Source organism: Neolamprologus multifasciatus, chromosome 6, assembly GCF_963576455.1.
Source record: "Neolamprologus multifasciatus chromosome 6, fNeoMul1.2, whole genome shotgun sequence".
NCBI lineage: Eukaryota > Metazoa > Chordata > Actinopteri > Cichliformes > Cichlidae > Neolamprologus > Neolamprologus multifasciatus.
Genome location: NC_140444.1, coordinates 24,214,427 through 24,238,530, shown reverse-complemented (window position 1 = coordinate 24,238,530; position 24,104 = coordinate 24,214,427). Strand labels below are relative to the sequence as shown.

The window sequence follows — 24,104 nt, the reverse complement described above, 5'->3', positions numbered from 1 at the left end:
ACTCGCTTTTTACTCTCCGAACTCCAGTGAAACTTGATAAAGTGTGACACAATCTGGAAACGGGGGGAGTTTAATTAAAAAATAAATGTTGTACTTTTAGAAATGCGCTGGTTGCAGCAGTAATAAACAACTTTTTATGAGTCTTTTTTCCATGCCAACTACTGGAGACTGTGGCAACCTGCTAGTGACCAAAGCAATCATAAGGAGGTTTTTCTGGGCAGCACTGTATCCAGTCAACTTCACACTAGCAGCTGCCAGTAACCACTCACCAACTGGTCACAGAATAAACACTTCTCCTTAGCAACTGGTGGTTAACAGGGGCACTGACCAGAAGCTTTAGCCAGCAACCTCCAGGAACCACTCGCACCCAGTTGAGGAATACTCATTTTCCCCCATGATTAGTCTCCAGGCCTTTATGACTAAGGCCCTACGTATTTTTAACAAGTGATGGTAAAAACAAAGAAATAGATCTACCACAATTATCAATAAATTTCTTCCTGTTACTTAAAAAATGTCAGTTTAGTTAAGCAGTATAATAAACATCAGAATGATCAACAAATGCAGTCCAGTCGTGTCTGGCACAGTCTCAAACACATTAACAAAATTATAATTACTATGCTAGCATGAATATGCTACATAAATTCGCTAACAAGCAGTAAAAAGCCTGTTTCGGTTTTTCAGGGCAGAACTGACACAGCCTTGCAGTAATCACTCCAATAATTTCTTTTTGAGAGATTAAAATTATGACCCGATGATGCTCCAAAGGTCATTTGAACCTTACGACCTTTCACTTTGAACAGAAGATTTCTTTCTCATGGTGGTGTAGAGCAAAGATCAACGGATCAAAGTTACTAGAATTAATCTTCTAGGGACTGTCTGTCTCTACAAAATGTTATCCGCTCCATAATAGTTGGATTATTTAAAATTGGTGGAGTGACATCACAAAAGCAGCAGGCCACACAGAACAAGAGGTAAAATAAAAAACACAGACTCCAACCAGAAAAAAAGATGCTCCCCCTCCATTTCTTTCTCCTCTTGCTGCCATCCACACAATGCAAATCAGACTAGATTAAATATGCTAAATAGGGAGAGAAAAGTAGCCCAGAGGTCTTGCCAAAGGCTCTTCCTCTTCCCCTGTCTCAAGATCCGTTACGTCACCGCTACGGTCAGACAGTGTGTCCTGACACGCTCCCATATGGATGTTTTAACAGTGCATCTACGTTCTTAGAGACTTTGGTGGAAATAACAGGATTTAGTAAAGTAAAACCGAGCGTGATGATGTAACGGGTCACCTTACTCATGACAGCGATTCAGTTCTCAGGTTCTAGATCTTGCTCTGATGAAAAGTAATTAAGCAAATCCAATCATCGGGACCCACCGACTCATGCTCTTTCTTTTGCTTTTGCATCTATGTGTTTTAAATTATGTTCATGCTAATCATCATTTTTACCAAATTACTTTCTTTTTGAAGTGTGATGTCTGTTTTTCATGCTGCAAGACAAATTACCGGAGCAAGGCGAATAAGAGCCGCAGCTAAGATTGTGACAAGTCTTTCTGCACAAGCTAACCTGCACTGTCAGTTAAGGTGTAATTTAAAATGAAGATACAGATTTTAAAAGAAAAGGCAGGGATACGAGTGATATTGTCAGATGAGGAGGATTTTCTAGACAGACAGGGGCAATGACTTCACTTCACATCAGCAGTAAAAACATATTTAAAACCCTGCTCAGGTTTAAAGGGAATATATTCCAGTCACTGAAATATGAACTCTTAAAAGCTTCAGCTCAAAATCTTACATTCTACAACGTCTGTGTTTCAAACCGATTGTTTCAGTTCCTTTAGGCTCAAATCCAAGTGAGTTTCTGCCCTTTTCAGGAGCCATTTTCACAGATGCACCACCCCCTGAACTTTTTAAGACATTACCAGGCAGAGCTGTATGTGAAAATACAAATGTCAGTTTGATTGGGCGTAAAGTGGACTTTACCCTCCCAGCTTCTTAAGTTCAAACTAACGGTCTTCTAGCAGTCACAGCGAGTGATCATATGTCTTTCCACCTGCACACTCTACCCGTGTGTCACCTTTCACCTAACTAGAGTATTTCCAGAGATGAGAATGGATTCATCATGGAAAAACTGCTGTTATCTTACAGATCATAAGAGGCAGCTCCTCTGATTGGCTGCTTTGATCTACAATCAAGCTAATGATTATGTTAGCCACATTAGCTATGCAATGCACTAACACTCACACTTATTTATGCCTTTTCTTTTTCTCTGTGAGTAGGCCTTACTCACAGAGGCCTTTTGAAATGTTTTGCTTGCAGCAAAGATGCAGTTTTTCTTATAAGGTGAACGTTCTATTTCCACTTTGCGTCGCACTCTTTCCACTACAGCGCAAGAATTAGCTGGTGAGCGTTTGCGACTATATTCAGTCACAAGGAGGTCTTGCCAGTGATCTGTGGTTGCCAGGAGTTTGCCAACCGGTCTGTAGGCTTATGTGACTGAGACTTTAAAATCCTTAGTTAACCTAACTTGCACGTCTGGACTGTGGGAGGAAGCCAGAGTAGCTGGAGGAACGGACATGCCAGCTCCACAGAGAAATGTCAAAACAAAACCCGGAGATTCACATGTTTGCGCTATTGGGCAACAATGCCAATGGCTGCACTGCCATGTCGCTGTGATGACAGCAACCCCCCCCCAAAAAACAGTAAACTAGTAAAAGATAAAAATGTCTTGCATCCATTTCAAAACACTAGTTTTAGAAATAACTATACAAATGTGCTGATATTCCCCTGTTGCAGGTATCATCGGCTCCTCTAGTATGGAAGAAGGTTGGGGTGTAGCAAATTATGTACATATTTAATTAAACATGGGTTTTAATTATTGGACTAAAAGTAAGCAGATACCCAGTATGTCACCAATTTTAGCAGTGCTAGCACCGTCCGCCTTCTCTCCTGGCAGGTTAACGTCCACTAGTGTAACACAATCTGGAAAGCAGCTACTTTTAATGACAGATTATATCACGTTACTTTATGCAAACTCTGACTTGTAAGACGAGTGCTGGTAGGATGTATGTTTTCTATCTTTTCAGCTAAACAAGCACAAGTGTTTCTCCCACACAGGCTCTCACTGGGCTCGGCTACCTGGCTGGTGGCTTCAGCTTGGCTTTTAGTGAAGGATATGAGAGTTGTATTGATCCTGCAGTCAAGCTTGCAGCAAGAACCACAGCGCCTTTCTCCTGACTTTAAAAGGTTTTATTCAACACCGTTGCCAGAATAAAACCTTTACCAGGTGCTGAATCTCACATTTATATATTTATTTGCCAACAATGATTCACCAGCAGGCCGTCACTGCTTGCTTTTTGATTAAGAGACCTGCCCACAGGGATTACTAAAAACCCAGTAGGCAAATACAACAGGAGACTTTAAAGAGCAGGCTTTTACACCTGTGTAGGACAGGCTCAGTTAATACTCTTAAAAGGCTGCAATGAAACTGAGCTGACGCTGACACAGAAAGTGTCTGCTGTTGCTTTTAACAGAAGTCCAGGATTAGATTACTTCGCTAACTGCAGAGCACACTGTGATCAATTCTATATCATCATAGCTGCACCGGCGCAGTCAGGCTGTTATTTTCATATTTCTACACATGCATTTGTGTTTTTATGATTCACAGTTTGGAAATCTGTCTTCTGAGGTGGTTCAGCTTATTTTATCAAAATATTACCATTAAGAAAAGTGCAGTTTAATACAAAAGACATTTAAAAACAATTCAGTACAGTCTTTTGTATCTATTTTATCTCCTACCTTTCACTGTAAATGCTATAAATAGAAAGAGTGGGTGGAAATATACATGGCTTTTTTTGTTGTCTGCATGCTAAATACAAAGTTTTATATTAGGGGAGACCCCCCCCCCCTCAAAGGAAAACTGAAGAGATCTTATGGAAGTCCTGAAAAACAGCATTGCATTTCAAAGCACTTTATGGGCAAGGACAATCCTATTAACACTTATTTTGCTTCATTTGTGTTTTAAAGGTATTTTAATTCTGCTGTTATATATATAAAAAAAATAACAGCAAGACTAGAAAACCTACAGAGCTAAATTCTAACAGTGACACTTGTGCGGATTTTATCTTCCATATCTCAGTTAAGCGCGTCAAGTGATTGCATGTGCTAAATGCTAGCAGGGACACTGTTATTATACTGATACTATGTGTCATATTTTAGTTATGTTTGTCAGGATGCTAATATTTACAAAGTGCCACTGAACCGAAAGCGCCGCTGAGGCAGGAATGAATGTTACCTGATATCAGGTCTAAATTAAACAAACCAATAAATAGATTTAACATGGCTTACACAGCTATATGACTGCATGTAAGTTTTCTTTTTTACATGCCTGTTAAAATTAGGTGCACCCTAAGATTCAGTAGAATTTGGAAACAGGTTTAGCATCAATTACTTGAACCAATTATTTTCTGTATGACTTCATCACTCTGTCGTAGCTTCAGATCATTGTAGTTTGCAGATATTTGTTCATGCACAGCTCTGTTAAGGTCTTGACAGTATTTCAGTCAGGTTGGGATCTGGACTTGCTGTGCATGACCCAGTTTGGGCTAAGTTTTAGCTTTTGGACAGATGGCTTCATTTAATTGAGGCCATGTAATTACAAGAGTCCCAGGTACCATTGCCCAAATCATCACCCCACTTCCACAGTGTTTGACAGTTGATACAGTATAAGATGTTTGTGATGTTTGTTTGTTTTTGGTTTTCACCATTGTGTTTTATGGCCAAATATCTCCACTCATCTGTCCAGAATACATTGTTCCAGAAATCTTGTGATCTGTTCAAATGTAACTTTCCAAAGCCAAGTTTGTTGCCATGAAGGAGGCTTTCTCCTGGCAACCCATCCAAAATAATTGTACTGTCATGAAAATTGTCGGTTCAATTTCTGAAAGAGACAAAAATCCTTATGGGGCATCTGGAGTAAGAGACCTTCCAAAATCAAACATGCAGAGATACCTACTGTCTCGGTGGAGTCATGGAGTTAACATTTAATTAGTGGCGAACTGAGGCCTGTAAAATCTGAGATGCAGCTCTTCTGGGTTTTTTGGTTTTTTTTTAGTTTCTGACCATTTCACAATCTCACCTTGAGGATAATTTGCTGGGAACGTCCACTTCTAAGAAGAATGCAATATTGTATTAACACGCACCCAACAAGCAAACTGCCAAAACCTCTGCTTTGATAGAGGTGGTCACACTTGCTGCTGATCACTTAATCAAGTAAATTTGATTATTAGCGACCGGCTGACACTACTTACCCTCTTAATTGTTCACAGGACTGAGTAGATTCTGTGAAAACTCCTTTTCAAATGATTTCATGTATGGATACGATTACACAGAAACCCCTGGGATAGACGGAGGTTTTTAATGCTGACATTCCACAAGCCCTGCAGAGATCATGGTTTAATATAAAAAGATTTAAATTTAGATTTGATTTAAATGACCTATAGGTTCTCTTTGTCCACGATGTGTGCTTAAATGCAGATATACATTTGTACCTGCTTGTTAGACTAAATTAATGTAAATCCAAGTGCATCCATCCTCCTGTCCTCTTCATACTTGTATATTCAGTATTAAAACAGTGCTGTTAGCATTAGCATTAGTCACATGGCACATAATGTGAGGCACACAAGGAGCGTGCTGCTGATGCCACTCTCCTCCCCGCTGCCTCCCACACCTCCCCTCCTCCTTTGCTGCTCACTATTCTAATCCAGGCTGGGCACACGGAGGCCCCTGCTTTAAATACACCCAGGGTGGAAGAGGGAGATTAAAAATGACAAGAGTGATTAGTGAAGCCATTAGCAGGACAGCCCCTGCTGCTGGACAATAACAGGACGATCTCACACTTCCTGTCAGAATTAAACATCCCTCCCCTCCTGATCCAGTCACCTGCCGCCGAGCTGTCCTTTTCCCACCATAGTGGGAGACATTTTTTAAAATGTAAATGTAAAAACAACACAGTCATCACATGACTCTTATTTTGTGTGTACAAAGGTTAAATTGGTACGTTTATCACCTTTTTTCCCTCGTCCGTTACCTCCTTTTATGTTGTGAAAAACAGCACTGAGGTAAGGCTATGTTCAGGTCAGCTGAGAATACGACAGTGAACTGTCAAATCTTCACAAAATATTAAAAAGAAAAATGTTTTTAAAAAAACTACATAAAAATGCCCGGGAGGTTTTTCTTTTTTTCTCTCACGTCCTTTTCTCTCTCGTGTTCTGCTTTTTCTCTCACCTCTAAGTATCCTCAAGGCCTCAATGTTCTCATCGTCTTGCAACTCATGCAACACCACGCTCCGAGTTTGGGCTCTGACTCACCAATTTGTCTGAATTCACCTTAACTTAAATCTGCAGTACGCTGCTAAACTTTGACCTCAGCTGACCAGGATCTCTAAGGACATAACACCAGGAAGCTGTGAGTGCGTAATGTCGCCCAATTTAGTAGACCTGTGCTGTCGTGGAATCAAGGAAAATCCCTCCGTTATTCTTAAATCGCAGTACTCAGAAACGACGTGTGGGTGGGCTAGCTGTTCCAGACACAGCCGTTTTAGGATGATAGTAATCCTGCTAAACATCAAGGACCTTGTGAGGTATTAGTGGGGACAAAATTCAGCAATACTGTTGGTTCTAATGATGACTACAATCTCACTCAACCTACCGGGACACAAAAGCAGGGCTCATGAGGCCTTTTTTAATAGCTGTAAGACACCGAGTGTAGACTAACACCCGGACACGACAGGGTGCCAGCCATATCTCTCTCCAAAACTGCCAGCAGCAGTCCATAGGTCCGCCATGTTGCTTCACTAACCTCCATCCTTTCTAAGAGTGTGGCCCGTGGCTATTATAATCTGATTTGTAAGCCTCTGCGTGGCACTTATGTAACAGCAGGGATGAGTCTGTAGCTGGGGAGATAGCTGTGCACACATCCTTCCATGTATTGCTCAGTAACTGGGGGAAGAGAGGGAGGAAAGAGAAGAGGGATGGGTGGCGGTGAGGGGTAGTGGTGGTGGGTGAGAACCAGCTGGCTCTGTGTGTCTGTGTGGTGAAAACGTGCCAGAGTTTGCAAGCAGTGGGACTCGTGATGATGACGACATGACAACGGCGGAGGATGAGCAACTGCACACGCGACAAAATTTGTCAGACTGAAAGTTATTTATAGTAACGAGTTATTCTCAAGCTATTATATTAAAAATGTGCCGTTTTATTTTTGCAAATTACGGCAGTTATGCTGATGAGCATATTTCAGGCAAGGCAGGCCCAGTGACGCAGGAGAGTAATCCTGCATCTGTTAAAAATATGACTGATTCTGTCATAAAGTATGAAATTCTCAGTAGGTCTGCCTTGGATGCACATGAACGTGTGAAAAACTCACCATGTTCCTCTTCCATCCACTCAGTGCACTTTTGACTCAGTTGTTAATTTCACCTGTTTAATGAAGTCTTTTTGCCAGCCACTCACTGTTTAAACCTAAAAGCAATTAAGAAAAATATTTACTAAATGTACAGAAAGGGCCTTGAAAACTGCCCACTGCAGAATTTCACTTTTACATATTTAATTGGAGATTATGTATCAGAATCAGGAGCAGGACCACGCCTTCAAACACGGTCCTTCCGGCTGTCATCCATATAGGTTCCCTCAGTTCTGCAAGCTGATCATTCTCGTTTATGTGACCCACCCTCCCTCTTTGTTCTCCATTCTTTAACTTCTTCACTTCTATTTAGTACATGGGGATCTGCCAGGCCCGGGAGCTGTTGCCAGTTCCCTTCGAGGCCTTCCCCAAACCGCAGCTCAATTCATGTCAAATCTTTCACTTTTACCTACTAAAACGCTGTCAAATCTAAAATGAGGACGTGGGCCCAGCTAGTGAATCTACACTTCAGAGCTCCTGCTGCTGGATTGGGTCAGAATGTAATGTTTGTTGGTTGTAATGGGTTTTTTTTAGCCTGTAGAAAGACTGAAAGTCTGTAGTGTCAATTTGCCAGTGTTAGTTGGCACAGCAGACCCCAAAATAAAGGAAACAGGACTTCTGTTCGTTCTAGTTCGTTAAGACGTTTCATCTCTCATCCAAGAGGCTTCTTCAGTTCTAAAAGCTGATGGAGAGTCCCAACCTCTGGTGGAGTTGTCCCCTTGGAGGGGGTCTTGAAAGTCACTGAACCACCCTGTAATCATTTAAGTTGTTAATAGTCAGTTGAGGCAAGGTGTGAATTAAGGCGTATGTCATTACTGAGGCGGAGTTGTGACTCTGAGTAACATTGCCTGCCATCATATGCGTTATAAGGTCACATGAGTCAAGGTGTGTGTGAGGGTTGAAATGCCTGGGAGGAGCTCTCAAGGCTGAGATACAGATGGCTGATAATTGGTGTTGTAGGCGCTCCTTCACTCCTCTCTCAACCCACCTTTACTCACATGATTGCAGGGTGGATCAACAACTCTCAGGACCCCCCAAACTGGACAATCCCACTGGGGTCCATTGGCTTTTAGAAGTGACGAAACCTCCTGGATGAAAGCTGAAACGTCTTCATGAACCAAAAAGAAAAAGTGCATCTGTCGTTATTTCAAACGCTGAAGACTGAGAACCTCCACCGACAGATAAGCTCGATGAAGAACTGACTCGTTCTAGCTCAATGATTAAACTGAATCATTCAATTGTCCATTTGTTTCACTTGATTCATTCAGCCTGTTAATGTTAAAGATTTCTTGCAGGAAGAGTGTTTTGAGAGGCCAGTTCTACTAAAGTGCTTGTCAGATGGTCGATTAGCTTCTTTGTAAGAAAACATTTACAATTATCCTGTTTTTAAATCACTCATTGTGTTTGATGGGCAGTTTTTACTGAACAACAATAAACACCTTTTGATTTACTATATAGCTGAACAGCATGTCTTACAGAATAATTCTGAATGAGCGTAAACTGACCCTTTTTCTGTCCTTATCATTCAGTATTAAGGTAATATAGTCGACACAAAGGCTTCTGTGGCGACTGAGATGGCCAAGTTGGTTTCACAACAACAACAAAAAAGCAAAGAGCAATCGGTTTAGCAAAGACGTATAGGAGAAGATTACTGAGGGGGCTCTTCACTGGGGTTGTGGTTTATGGCTTTTGGAGCATCCTTAAAGGTCTGTTTTAATATGTCATTAGCTTGTTATTTAGAAAACAAACCATTAGCATGCTTAATCTATGAATGGTTCCTCAAGATTGCTTGCAGTCGCTAGGATAAAACTGATCTCACAGAGGCTGTGGCACAAAAAAACCTCCTTGTGATTGCTTTGGTCGCTAACAGATTGCATGGGAGACGTCATACTATCTGCAAACTGCTAGCTGAATGCGAGTAAAACGTGCAACACAAACAGTAAACTAAGAATGTCCTCCTTCAAAGTAAAGGTCGTACCTATTTGCTGCAGCAAACACATTTCGAAAGGAGCTAGCTTTATTTTGAGGGCAGGCGGTCTCTGTCACTACTGCTCAGCGAGTAGTTGGCGAGTGTTTGCAGACAAGACTGTGGCAATCTGCTAGTGACCAAAGCAATTCCAAGAAGGTTTTTGATGTGACACTATATACCTCTAGCAACCCCCAGCAACCACTTGCCAAATAGTCAGGGATTACACACCGTTCCCTAGCAACCAGCGGTTGCCAGTGGGGTGGGGGTGTCACTAAGCCTGTGTAACTGGGGCCTTAATCAGCAAACAGGTAAGATTGTAGAGGCATTCCTTTTTATTTATCACCAACAGACACTGAGGAACATGACCCTAAAAAAATAATTTACATCTTCAGATAGAGTGACTCACCCTTTATTTAAACACACGCCCTGCATAATATGCAAATACGAATTTAATGGCACATCGCAGCATGTCGGTGTTCTGTTTTGCTGTACTTGATTGCCAGACCGCAATTTCCATTTCACGTTTGCTCGTCTGTCGGTAGAGATAATGACAGAGCTTTGAGGCCTGCAGAGGACTTGACTTTTTCTAAAACATAAGCAAACAGAAAGGCACCTTCTGTGTGTGCAGTAGATTCACAGTGATATAATTTTTCTGTTTACACAGCAGTGCTGCGAGTTATATCTGTGTGGGTGTAATGATGGTGCTGTCTAGGAAGTGGACGCTGAATATCCGTATTAATGATCGTTATTAAAGCGCTCAGTTGCAACCTGCTGTGTGCAGTGTGCTGTGTGCCGTGTGCGTGGGCATGCATCTGTAATCCACACTTCCATGACCACATCAATTATCCTTAAGATTAAGCCTGCTTGTGAGTATAAAGTTCCGCTTGACTGTCAGTTTACTAACACAAAGAAGAAGTCGTCTCAACAACCAGACTTATCAGTGCCATGTATGAACTATAGTAACTACGACTGCTGCTCAAGTTGTGACGTCAGTTTGAATAACATCTGATCCGAGAAGATAGCAAGTGTCGGAATACGAAACAGATGGAATATTATACACTCACAGGCCACTTTGTTAGGTACACCTGCTTGTTAATGCAAATATCTACTCACCAATCACACTGCAGCAAGTGACTCTGAATCTGCCGTGGTTGTTGGTGTCAGACGGGCTGGTCTGAGTATTTCAGAAACTGCTCATCTATACTGACACTTCCCTGAACAACCATCTCCAGTGTTTGCAGAGAATGGTCTGACAAAAAGAAAATATCCAGCAACACTAACTCAAATAACCACGTTATTTAGAATATCTCTGAAGGAACAAAATGTCAAGCAAGCAGAAGACCACACTAGGTGGCACTCCTGTCAGAGCTAAGAGCAGGAAACCAAGGAACTGAGGAGTGTTTCCAGCACTTTCTTGAATCTGTGTCATTAATTATTAAGGCAGTTGAGGCAAAAGGGGTTCAAAGTGGTACAAGGAAGGTGTGCCTAATAAAGTGGCTGGTGAGTAGTGTCATCCAGGTATATTAAGAACCCATCATTCCCTGACAGCTGACTTGCAGATTTTGGCGGTCGGAGTTGTTAAAACCAGTGAAAGAGACACAGCAGCCATTTTGTGTGTGTTCTGATTTCTTTGTGTTGTGTGTGTGTTATCGTTCGTCTCAGAGGAAACAGTTCCGCGTCAGGAACGATGAATCTGGCTCGTCTGCTAAGAAAATGTTTGACCTTGTGCCAAAAATCAGCCTCACACATATATACGCAGTCATGCACTCAATGGCCTGGATCTTTATTCTTCATTTAAAAAATCAGCAAACTCCTCACTGCCCTCCACGCTATCAGTCACTGACAGAGAGCAGTCCTCCCACAGAAAACATGACCATTAACAATGAGCCTAAGTGCAAAACAACAGTACTGTTTCTGTAAGGATTAATCAATTAATCAGACAATCTCGAGAGAACAGCTTTGATAAAAGCCAGATATTTATTTATTTATTTTATCACAGCCTCTCAAATATAAGGATTCATGTATGTGATGATAAAGAGAATAAAGCATGTTCAGGGTTTTGGCTGCTGGTTGGAATAAACAAGTGATTAAAAGATCATCAAGTCTGAATCACAGAGTGATTAATGATTATGAATAAACGATGGTATCACACAACACCGGAGACATTATAAGAAAATCATCTGCAATACAAAAACATCTCTTTTTAAGTAAAGATGAAATATTGCAGGAAAAAGAAAAAAGCAGAAATATTGGCTTTATTAATCTGTCACAGAGTGTATTATCATTACTCTTCAATTTTAATAGTGTGTCAGTATAATTAATTAGCTCGATGATATGACTCCAGGTCTTATCTGTTTACATAAGACAAAAGCAAGTGATGCCATAGATTGCTGTAGCTACATGGTGTTTGGGACTTCTGTATTTTCTGATTAATATAAAAGAAAATACTTCCTGGAAGGACTATAGATGAACTATACGCAGAGTGAAGGCATGTTTGAGTTCTGTTAAAAATCTACTATAATTACCATCTGAATGCATTTCGTTGTAATGCAGCATAACAGAAAGCTGCAACAGAATCAAGCAGAGCTCTGTGTGTGACAGTGTGACAGGTGAGGACATGTTACAGAGGTGATGACGATGATAAGAAAAGCAGGAGAACAAATAGGTGGAAACAAGTGTGTCTGAGTGTGTGTGCTGTGACAGAGTGTCCGCTGAAAAACACCATGTTTTTTCTACTTCTGCTTCTTCTTCTTTTTTTTAAAAAAAACAAAAAAAACCCAAAAAACATCATACTGGAGTCATGAAATCCGGTTGATTAACATTGCTGATGATGCTACCATCAAGCTAAACCATGATTTAGGAGCAGCGTTGGGTAAAAACAAGCAGTGATGCCTTTATGCCAATATCCAAAAAAACCCCTCAAAATAAACAAATAAATAAAAAAACAAACAAACCCGATTCCTTCTCCGAGACACAAATTTTCAATCTCACTGCAGAAATAACTCACAAATTACACGATGTCATCAATCCGTACCTAATAAAAGCCGAGGAAATTGAAAAGCCTCGCCAGTCCGACGTTTTGTATATTTGATATTGACTGTCTGCTATTCAAGGCCGGTCTGGTTTGATTAGATTTCCTGCCCAAAAAGGAGGTCATGACAGGAGAGAAGAGAAAAACAGAAATGCAATGAAACCCAGAACAGCGAGGACTTCTGCTTCGCCTTCACATTTATGTAAAAGCAACTGAATTCTGACGACCATAAAATATAGCAAAACATATAAAAACATCTCAAGATGAAATGATAAGTATAGAATAATTTTCTGGTCGTCGTCCTATTTTAACATAATTAGTTATTTTTATTTCAGATTTCTGCCGAGTGGGAATTTGAGACTGTTTTGTTAGTGACAGCTGATTAAAATGAGCATTGAGAAAATAAACAGGAAGGATGCTGCAGGCGCGTAAAATATATTTATAAAGAAATCTGGAAATTCAAAGATTTAAAAATGGATACTGACATAAACAGCATGCAATGACATGTTAAAAACTCCTCTATGAAGGTCATTACACACTCAGTCGCCAGTTTATTAAGCTCGCTTCAGTAAAACTGCAGCCCTTCAGAACAATTTCACATTTTCAAGGTTTAGTTTTTGTTCAAGCTTAAAAGGCAGGAGGTGGTCTGCAGTTCCTGTTTGTGCTCATGCAAACTCAGCAGGTTAAATCAATAATTTATGAGGTTATGCTCAGAACTGCACATCCTTTGAGGTTTTGAGGGTTGAGGCTAATTTTTCTATTTGTGTTCCACTGCAGCAAAAGATACCTAAAAACTTAATTTTGCTACTTTTTTTGCATTTGGTGACTGACTGAAAGTACTTGCAGTGCACCCTCAAGTTCTGGGTGACGACATCAGGTCACAAGGCGATTGCACTGGTCACCTGGTGGGAGGCTGAATGTTCAGTACTACATCATATTGTGTTGTAAACTATTAAATGCACTTAGGATTGATTAAAACTGAAGTGTTACCCACATTACAATTCTTCTAGAACTGCCCCACCTTCTTGACTCGCTTCCTGCAAAATGCACATGATCGTCATCCTGTAATAATTTATTTAAATGTCTTTGGCAAACACCTTGTTTCATGACTGCAGAGACACACACCTACACAAAGTCTACAGCCGCTTTCTGATTAAAAAGCCATCTTATATTGGCTTTTAATTCAAGGTGCCTCATCTACAGCTTTGTCTGTGGGTGGTGTTTGCCATATTGAGTCTGCGGCACATTTTTATAAATCTAGAAGGTGATGAAGAGGATTGTTTATACAGAGCATTGAGCCAAATAAATAATTACCCCACCGCACAGCAAAGAATAACATGAAGGCAATTATAGGACATTATAGTAAATGTTTAATTAGAATGATTTATTACTAATAAAATGAACATTTTGAGGCCATATTTATAATAGGATTATAGTAAAACAGATGTTTTATCTCTGTTCTCACATCATTTGTAATAATCTTAACATATAGCTTGATAAATTTAAAAAAAAGGTTGTTAATCATGTAGGGCATCAGCACTTAAATTGCTAAATGAATCCACAAAAAATAAACCCCAAAAACAGCCTGATGGCAGAGTCGTGAATCTCTGTCACATGGTCTATTTTGCGGCCTTGTCCGGCACATGCTGCACGTTTCACAGATTACCGTGCAGCGCCCTGATTTTGGCTCGCACACAGCTCAAATATGATGCAAAGTCACTGTGCTCCGATTAATCTGAGCATAATCCCTGACAAGCCATTCGGTCTTACCCCCACAGCTGGTGCGAGGCTGTTGTCTGGGCACGAGGCGAGTGAGTGTTTTTTGTGTGTCCACGTCTAGGATGGAAACATGCATTTTCTGTTTGGCGGGAGGGGGTGGGGGATGCTGAGGTTGTTGGTGTTGTTTCAAAGGAACAAACAAATAAAAAACAGAAGGACCCCCCCCCCCCCCCCCCCCCCCACCACCTTGTCACATCCTGACATACCCCCCTCTCAAAACACCCGGAGAGCTGCTTTATCGGACATGTAAGTACAATAAAGCGCGTTCTGTTCCCGATCCTCATTACTGCCCCTTCATGAGCCAAATTAGGCATTAAACTGGGGACACAAAGCGCTGCCTCCTCGTCAGCTCTGTTCCCAGCATCCTCCACTTCTCTCCATTTAACTCCATTACTTCCTCCTCTCATCTCTTCCTGCTCTCTCTTCACAAAATAACCCACTTTTCCTAGATTTTTTTTTTTCAATTGCTTTCACACACACACACACACACACACACACACACACACGCACACACACACACACACACACCATCTGCAGTCAGGGAATGAAACATCTGAATAGAGAAAAATCTGTTTAGACTAACTGCTCGCTGCTTAGTTGATGCCCCAGAGGAAGTGGTCACAGTGATCGGGGGTAACTGCTTTAATCTGTAACGCTGTTCAGCCTATCGGAAAATATAAAATAAAGACAAATAAAATGAAAATAAATAAATGAAAAAGTAGGAATAAAAACTGGAAATGGATCTAATAATTTAATATAAGTGGAGTACTTGGCTACGAACTATCACTGCCTGTCAGATGTGTTCTCAGTAACGCTGTAAAAGTATAATTAACACCTTTTTTTCTGCTTAAATCTAAAACATGGTGCTTTTATGTGACTTAAACATGACCTCGAATTCCAAGTGAATGCACAATAAAAGCATACGTGTCCCTAAATTATGTTGCAGTGCCTCTTCGACATGTCCAAGCATGTAGGCAGCTCAGCAATCAGTGGGATAAGCAGGTTTACAGGGAAATCTGCATTCTTCAGGGTTATAAATGCAGGTAATAATGATGTGACCTGAATGCTCCTGAAGTAGACGTCAGTCCTATCTCTGTCTGCAAGAATAAAACACTTTGCTTCTTATTAATTAAGTGTGGTGAGGATAACCTTCTGCTAATTCTTAGTAACAGGTACTGAGAGTTCCTTTTTACCGACCCCAAGTCTAAGCTAGTGTCTCTTGCAGTGGCTGATGCCAGGAATACATAATATGAATAAAACATCCACCATGGCCTGAATACTGATGCTGAGCGAGAGAAAGAGGATGAGGAAGGAGTGAAAGGAGAAACCACGGACGGTAAAGAAACTGCAGGAAGAAAGAAGAAAGAAAAAAGAACCTCTAGCGACTGCTGCTGTCAAAATAAGAATGACTGAAATAGCAGCAATGTTTTCACTCCGCACACCTTCTTCTCTGACAGATATCTAGCTGGCTAAACAATGTTCATTCACGTTTGCTCTGCATATTTAAAGGGTCCAATGTGCCGACAGCGCCCAGTCACTGGACGAGCTAATAATAGGGAATATGGGGAACGCTGCAGGTCGTGACTGTCTTTAACCCACAGAACAAAAACCTGATGTCAGAAAAATGGCAACTCCAAAGGCCAGTGTTCAGTCCACAAGCTCTCCGTGGGCTGCTGCTGGTTTTCAGCTGCTTAAACCCGATTAAATAATTTAAGTAAACATACAGGATTTAGTTAGATGTACAGCGTGTCAGATCTGTTACTGTGTTGTTTTTGGAGACACCCTTTCCCTGAAATGTGTGGCAGCAGCTCTGGAGAAAGCTAGTCACACGCTCAAAGGTCAATAAAAACTTGTCGTAATACTATCTTTAGGATTAATGCAGTGTCAGGGAAATTAATGATTTGTTTGAGGTGTGGTGATGGAGGTGGCGTTTGACTTTCACACTGGACGAAAACCTGTCACAGTTACTTTGATATATCTATGTGAAGGTCTAAATTTCTTTCTGAAGCACGCCTAATAAGAAAACAAGAGTTTGCACGTGTGCTGTTCAATATACGGCAAAACTGTGTTAGAACCAGCGAGAAATCTTCTAGTTTGAAGACAAAAATCAAACATTATATATCTTGGAACTTTACACAAAAGGTAGAAGGGTACTACAGAAAAGTTTGATATTTAGCTGGGAGGAAAATGACAAGCAAATGCAGATAATTAGAAGCACCAAAGAAGGGGAGAAATAAAGGAGATAAAAAGATGAGAGGGATATTAATGCAGGTACTGCTGCTGGACTGGATCCAGTGCAGCACTGCTTTTACTGCAGTGCTGCACTGGATTCACTGTGTTGACTTAAAGAGAGAGCTTCCAGGCCTTCGGAGGACACTTCACCTCATGATGTACGTGCAGGAAGAAGGGTGCCACATATGACGTGAAGCAGAACGGTGGGAAGAGTACAGCACCTGTTTGTAGTCTCCTGCATGTCTTTTCTGTCACAGACCAGAAATCAAGTATTTATTAACAGTAAAGATTCCCATAAGTGCCACCTTGGGTTTGTTCTATAACCTTAAATGGGATATTTTATGCAACATGGTACTGCAGCTCAGTATTGCTATTTTGGACTCTATTAGCCTCGAATGACTCAGTTCAATTACAGCTCTTATTGATCTCATCATCTCATGTTAAGCCCCTCCCCTCCCTCCTCCTCACAGTGTCTTATGATTGGCTGCTCTTCGCAAACAGATGGTTTTCAGGTTGAACCTGTCAAGTGAGAGGGACTTCTGGGCTCACAGCCAGAGCTGTATGAGAGCATCATGTTGAGGATTTATGCTCTCAATGACATCATACAGAGCCTAAAGCAGTGTCAGAGTTCCTGTTTTTCACTCCTGACTATAGGATGTTTTTAAACAAAGGGTCAAAAAAGAAAAATACATTTTCTGTGAATTTTACAGAAACTTTTAATTGTATAATTACAGTCCAGTCTAGGCAATGAACGACACCTTTATTCCTTAGGTTAAAGATTTCTTTCATTAACTAGAGCAGTGTCTCTTTATCGTGTGGAAAAACTGAGACAAACAGCAATGTTGAATTTGCAGTTCTTATATTAAGATATCTTCTCGTGGATTAAATGTGTGGTTAAACGTCTTTTCACTGAAAGTAAGGGAAGTTTTACTGGTCCGGCCCACTTTAGAAGTGTGCTGCATGTGACTTATATGTGATTACAGCATGATAGGCACCATTTGACTACAATTTAAGCTCTGCCATCAAAGTGGTGCTGTTTTTCTAACCTTTTCAAAAGCAAGAACAGGCTGTTTCCCATAACATCTTTGTTTTACACTGTGTGAAATTTCTGAAATTTAGAAAAAAATATTTTGGCCAATTAATAGAAATAATCCATCAAATAACTGAGAAAGAAAGCAAATGTAAGCTGCAGCCTTACCCAGAATTTAGAAGTAAAAAAAGGATCCTGTCAAAATTCAGCATTGAGCTGCATTTTTCCCTACAGCCTGCATGTGAGTAAATCCCTGCAGAGCTTTTCTGTCCCCCACACTCTCTCCTGACTTCGGAGAGTTTGTCCTTCTGCTGCAGCCTTCAGCATCTCTTGGCTGAATTCTCCCTCTGCCTCTGTGCCACTCCCTATCAGCACAAGGATGCTTGCTATCCTCCTCTTCATTGCTTTTCTTATCTCTTATCCTTGCTTCACTCTTGTTGTTCCTCCCGCCCCATCTGTTATCTCCCAGCTGGATCTGTTTTACGCTGCACTGCAGTAGGCCTATAGCGAGGATCCAGGCTGAATGAGTCACCCACTTGCAATCTGCTGCCCTAAAGCCCTGCAGGCGTCAATCACATCCAAGGACCCTGCTGCTATCCCTAGGCTCGCATGGGTGTCCGTCCACGGGCGTTAACATTTTGTCACTGCATACTTTTCCAGAACCAAGAGATGATACTGGAAAGATATACACACACAGTGTTACATGCTAAAGAATTTGCCTTTCACTCACAAACTAAAATGAACCGCCCAGTTTTTGAAGAAGCATAAATCAGAGTGGCACGTGTGTAGCTGCTATATTAGCATTCAGCACACACGCTGGGAAATCTCCAGTAGAACCAGGCCTGACTGCTAAATAAAGGATCACTACTCCCATTACCCACTGCAAGAAATATATGACGTTCAAATCTAATAACTGCCTCTTGATTTTACAACTCGTAACGGCTCGCAGACAGCCCCAGAATCCAACAATCACTCATCGACATGTAGCTAAACTATCTTCACAGATAATTTCATTTGCAAACAGATCAAGGCTGCTTGTATTTCTGTTCCTCAACTGCATCCTCACCACTGATTTCCATCTTTTGGCATCCACTGAAACATAAAAGGTGGCGTTATTACCCAAATATACCAGTGCATAGATTTAAAAAATAGTGCAGGTTGATTCCAGATTATACTGTTATCATGTCAATGCGCACATTTTTACTTATATTAATGTGTGCTATACTATAGTTAATAACCTGTATGGCATATTGCAACATTGTGTTGATCATTACCCAAGAACAGGCTAAAAACGTGGGTAGTGCATATGCAGAACAGCCACGAGTCTGGATCGAGATAACAGCCTCTGCAGTGTGTGAGGTACGGTTGAGATGCACATGTAATGCAGACAGGAGCGAGCTCTACACACATGCGTAATTTCAGTCATTTTCAGAATACATTTTATGCAACAAGAAGCTAAATATTCCAACACGGCATGAAACAAACTGGATTAAACCTCTTTAGACTCACTATCACTAGCGTGACTCATACGGAGGGAGCCAAACTTGGAAACTCGTCAGCTTCTTTCTGACACTGACGAGAAGCAAAGAAACCATTTTATCTGAAAAGCCTGCAAGAGTGAAACTCCCCAAAGACTCTCTTTATTTTTTCATCTCTCACTGGTTCTGCCACACGTTCTCAAGCTTTCCTGCTCATCCTCCCTCCCTCCTCTCTCCTGCAGCTTCTATTTGATGAACAGATTTTCATCTTCCTGCTTGCAGGACCGAGATAAAAATGCGCTCGCCGCAGCCCTAAACCCCCCCATCCCCCAAAACCGGTATTGAAAATAGTCCCATCACAAGAAGCTTTTGTTTTCTAAACAGTTAGCAGACAGTACAATATAAAAAGCTGCACGTCCACACACACACCATTGGCTGCAAATGAACCTGAAAGCGACGGTGGCATCGTGACAGTAGAATCTGCTCTAAGCGTGACTCATTTGACTCCGAGGTGGAGTTGACTTGTGACGTATTAAGCCAGAGATCATCACCTTTAAAAATAAGATGGTTGAAAACGCTGCTTGTGAGCTTAAAAACAAAAGAGGAAGAATACACTGTGCTGTCGTTATAGCAGGTTTAAATGAAATACAAACACTTTCGAGGTATTGTAACCTATTATAGCATGTGCTGAGTTACATCACATAGTGAGAATGACTAATGGATTGCAGATTAAATGAAGAAAGTTTTTTTTAAAAAAAGCTATTCCTAGGGACCCTGCTGGGTTTTACCCTTCATGCCCCCATGCTTCACTTCTTTTTAAAATGGCCCCCATTATTAATGCAGCACACAGGGCATCGATGTCCTTGAGCGAGGGAGAGAGATGTATTCTGTCGGAGAAAAGTGTGATTATGTTTGTGTGAAATAAATTACTCTGCGACGCATGTGAAAAGGTGAAACTGAGTTTGCGTTTGTGTATTTCGCACTGAAGTCGCAGTTAACTTCAGGGTATTCTGCCTTTTATGAGCCGTTTTTCTCAGCAGTGTCTACAATAAAGAAATGCATCTTCCTCCTCCACTAAAACGAGGATTTGCTGTTGCTCATACAGCAGACGCCATAGTCCTCAACTCCAGACTGAAGCTGCACAGATAATTAGCAATTAGAGACACATTGGGCTAAAAGGTCGATACAGCATTTTAGGATAAAAAAAATTTCAGTTCACATCTAATTTTGATGTTAGTGTGGTTTTGGATTTTCAAACAATCACTCCATAAGTGATGTATACAGGCCTGCTTGTGTGGGTGTATCATCTATTTGATGTTCCTGAACTTAATTTTTATATAACTTAATATGCAGTAACATCTGTTATAGTATATCATTGCTGAAAAAAAACTCAACTATTTGATATGAATCGTTAATCTGTCAGTTTGATCTTATTTTTTCAATAAACTGAATAATAAGGTGCTCGAGGCCTCAAGGTGCTTTACGTTGTTAGTTAAAAACCCTCAAATCATAGAGAGAAAATCCCAACAATCAAACGACCCCCTGTAAACGAGCACTTGACCACAGTGGAGGGAACATCCATCAAATCCCCAAATTTATTTTCCAGGCATATAACACCACAAGAACCAGTAAATGTTACTGGGACACTCCAACCAGAGAATTTTTGGGGGCATATTTGCTTAAAAATGGTCTAAAGTTTATCTGGGAATTTTTATTCACTGATTAGCCAGAGTATGGAAAATCAATCAATTGTGAATAACACAGGTAATCAGTTCAGGCTTCCTGACTTCACTTTAACATGCATCACGGACCAAGCACTGACCTGCAACTCACAGGACTCAAATCATCTCCTCCTGCAGCCCCGTGCCAGACGCCACAGGACAACACTACAGGTTCTGCATCCGTGTCCTGATAGGTCAGAGGTGTTTTAGTGGCACTACGGGGACTTATACAATATCAGGCATATGATTTTAATACTGTGGCTTATTGCCTCTAGCCTGCACTGAGACGTGACAATGATAAAACAACTGAAGTAAAAAAACAAAAGCAGATATGGATATAGATTATTTATTACTGCTTTCTGACCATTATGAATCTCTGATTCTAACACTTCATGCATTGACGACGTCTTCTCGTGTTGTGTGACTGTCTTCTTAAAGTATGGTTGAGCAACATTTGTCATCTGTGTACAACTAGCCAGCTTCCCACATAAATCTGGGCTTGGATTACAAGGCTGTGGCACAGGAACAGAGGGGTTGATGGGAACCTTCTGCCACTGGGATTCTGGGGAAGAGGGCTGTGTGTGTGTGTGTGTGTGTGTGTGTGTGTGTGTGTGTGTGTGTGTGTGTGTGTGTGTGTGTGTGTGTGTGTGTGTGTGTGTGTGTGTGTAATGTTGAGGAACAGACAGCAGGAGACCACAGAGACAACACACTGTGAGCCTAAAGCTGATTAAATCACAATGGGAATAAAACAGATTAATGAAGACAGCACCAAGTAAAAATCTTAAAGTTCAGATACAGTTACTGCATATTTAGACAGTCAACAACACCTCTTTATGCATGCACAGATCCACATAAATCTATGCATATTTACAAATATAAATGCTTATGTGTATCCCCACCTCTCTTTTACTCTCTTGCGTGTGCACACACACACACACACACACACACAGATTCATCTGATGACGAGAAAGGAACACCTGCAAGGAGAGGGAGGGCGTGCTAATGGGTGACAATAGACTCATCACACAGAATTAACACAATCAGTGCAGCCATCCAATGCCCTGTGTGGGCTGCTGTCTATTTCAAATCAGATAAAATGAGCTCTTGATTAAAACTGAGAAATGTGTTAACAGCAATTTGAGATTGTTCCCAATTACTTCACTTTGTCTTTTATTTAACACTCGAACCCGATCCAGTCTCCCAAACATAATGCACCTAGCGGTAATCTGCAAGCACTGCTCTTTAGGAACATGCAGTCAGAATGCATGATTCATTATCAACACAGGCCTTACAAATGTCAGTGTGACATTAGCACTAATATAAATGACTCATGTTGGGAGATGTGAAAAACAAATGAAAAAACAATAACAGAGTATACTGCATGTCGATGTTGGATCTCGAGCTGCCAATTGTTTCAGTAAACTCCTCTCCTCACGAGCTGCTACTTAATTCTCAGTTAGTCAGTTTCAACCTGCAATTAAGAGTGTTCACTATCTCCAGGCAGAGACCTTGAATAGACATGTGATTATTACTGTCACATTCAAGGCACTATTCCCCTCCATCTCAGAGACAGCTGCTCATAAAGTTGAAGAACAATGCAAAGTGAGACTGGTCACTAAAGCCATTCTGAGATTGCATAAACTGCTGAACAATGAGGGGGAGGGCACACATGTGTGTGTGTGACTTACACAGGCTCTGTGTGTCTTGCAGTGAGGGCCCTGAAGCTAATGGACAGTGTCATTGTGACTCAGCCCTATAAATGGAAAACCTCCCGAAGTTTCCAAGCTAGAGGAAATAAAACTCACTCAAGGCCTTTGAGCCACTGATACATTCAAGGTCCCACTTAAGAGCACTCTGATTGGCTCCCGAGTTAAAGGTGATTAAACCTTCAGGTTGTGCACTTTGACCTGAAATAACATAATAATACATGACTAGCCTAAAATGAGAGGGTTGAGAAAGCGCTTTGGGTAACCTTGAACAGAATACATTTGCGCTGGGCTTGCGCCTTACAGTAATAATAATAATAATAATAATAATAATAATAATAATAATAACCGATGATTCAGTGATGGATGGGGAATGCTTAATTCAATTTATCACCTGGTGTCCCGCAAAAGGCGATAAGTGCATTTAGAGGGCGCAGAGGTCATGGCGTGCCGATGCTGGTAGGAGCGGATTTCCGCCAAGGCGCACTTAACGATTGCATAACGAGGTGCGCCTCGGAGTTTCTCCTGTACTTAACTCGTCCTTCATTTCAGGGCCACAACTTGCGCATTGCAAGAGTGAGCGACAAGCACGAGCTGCAGCTCCGATGCTTGTCAGCGCGGAATGTCATCTGAAGGGTACGGAGAAGAACCGACGTTCCCGACATCACTGTCATCACAGTGTTGTGCCATCTGGCTCCCAGATGGACACGCAAAAAGCGTGGCACTGAATAATTATCGTGTTTTCCCATCACGCACTGAATAACCACCGGAGTCAAACACGACTGATGCATTCTCCCGTTGGTGCAGTGCTGCAGCACGCCAGTGTTTTCAGCGGAGTGCACCCCAGAACCACAAAAACACCAGAGGTTGTAGGTGATAAATGGAGCACGACTAGCAACAACACTGCGTGTTAATGCAGCGACATTTAGCGTGAATTAATCATCACTGTGTTGGGGATGAATCTCTGCTTTTCCAAACCTCACGCCACTCCTCCTCCCCCCAGACAACGTGACACTGTAAGTGGAAGATCTAGTGAGAGCCGGAGCACCGTACGTACCTGAGTGGCTTTGTGGAATTGCTTTTTCAGCCCCGCTACAGACATGTTCGCTAAATCGCGGTTCTAGCTGGGAATACGAAGTGCTGCTGCAGGTGTGAGCAGGGAATCTCGCTCCTAATTGAATCTGGTGATCTTGCAGCCGTGGCTAACTCCCGTCTACACTGGTCTTCACCAGAGGGATCTCCTGCGAGAAGGGGGGGGGGGGGGGGGGGGGGGGGGTGTACTAAAGCCCTTATCAGGCTATTGGATGTCAAAACCACATGTCTTAAACGGCTCTGACGTCGAAGCCTGCTCAGTTTAAAGCGGCCGCCTCCTCACTACAGCCGAACTCTAAAAAGGGGGCTGAGGTATTTCTAATCTAAGCTCGTTTAGCAGAAAAGACGCGAGACTAACGTGATGCGATACCAAGAAAAAGGATGACATTACTCTTTATGTCTCAATGATTTAGGAGGATCTAGGTGGTAGAGCTACATGGGTTGGTGAGGGGCACTGTGCCCAAATGTGATGTGTGAACGGTTTCCGTGGGAGACAGGGAAGAAAGAAAGAAGTATGACCTTTACACCTCTGCGTTTCAGCATCTCCAGCACCCTGGACAGCGCCCATCTCTCAAGGGAGAGAGCCGTCCCACCCCGAACAACCAGA

General features: G+C 41.6%; 1 protein-coding gene and 1 long non-coding RNA gene across 2 annotated transcripts in view; both read right to left on the bottom strand.

Annotated features, from left to right (window-relative positions):
- sh3gl2a (SH3 domain containing GRB2 like 2a, endophilin A1) overlaps positions 1-23,665 on the bottom strand; it is a 36,935-nt gene extending 13,270 nt beyond the window's left edge. Inside the window, 1 exon segment of the mRNA XM_085162092.1 lies at positions 23,463-23,665. Within this exon segment, the coding sequence (XP_085018218.1) occupies positions 23,463-23,507 (45 nt within the window). The 5' untranslated portion in view covers positions 23,508-23,665.
- Positions 157-23,453, bottom strand: LOC146517060 (uncharacterized). Its single transcript, XR_014874454.1, has 2 exons — positions 8,890-23,453; positions 157-8,482 (listed from the first exon to the last, which is right to left on the bottom strand). It is a non-coding gene; the product is annotated as an uncharacterized LOC146517060 (long non-coding RNA).
- Positions 23,666-24,104: the final 439 nt, after the last annotated feature.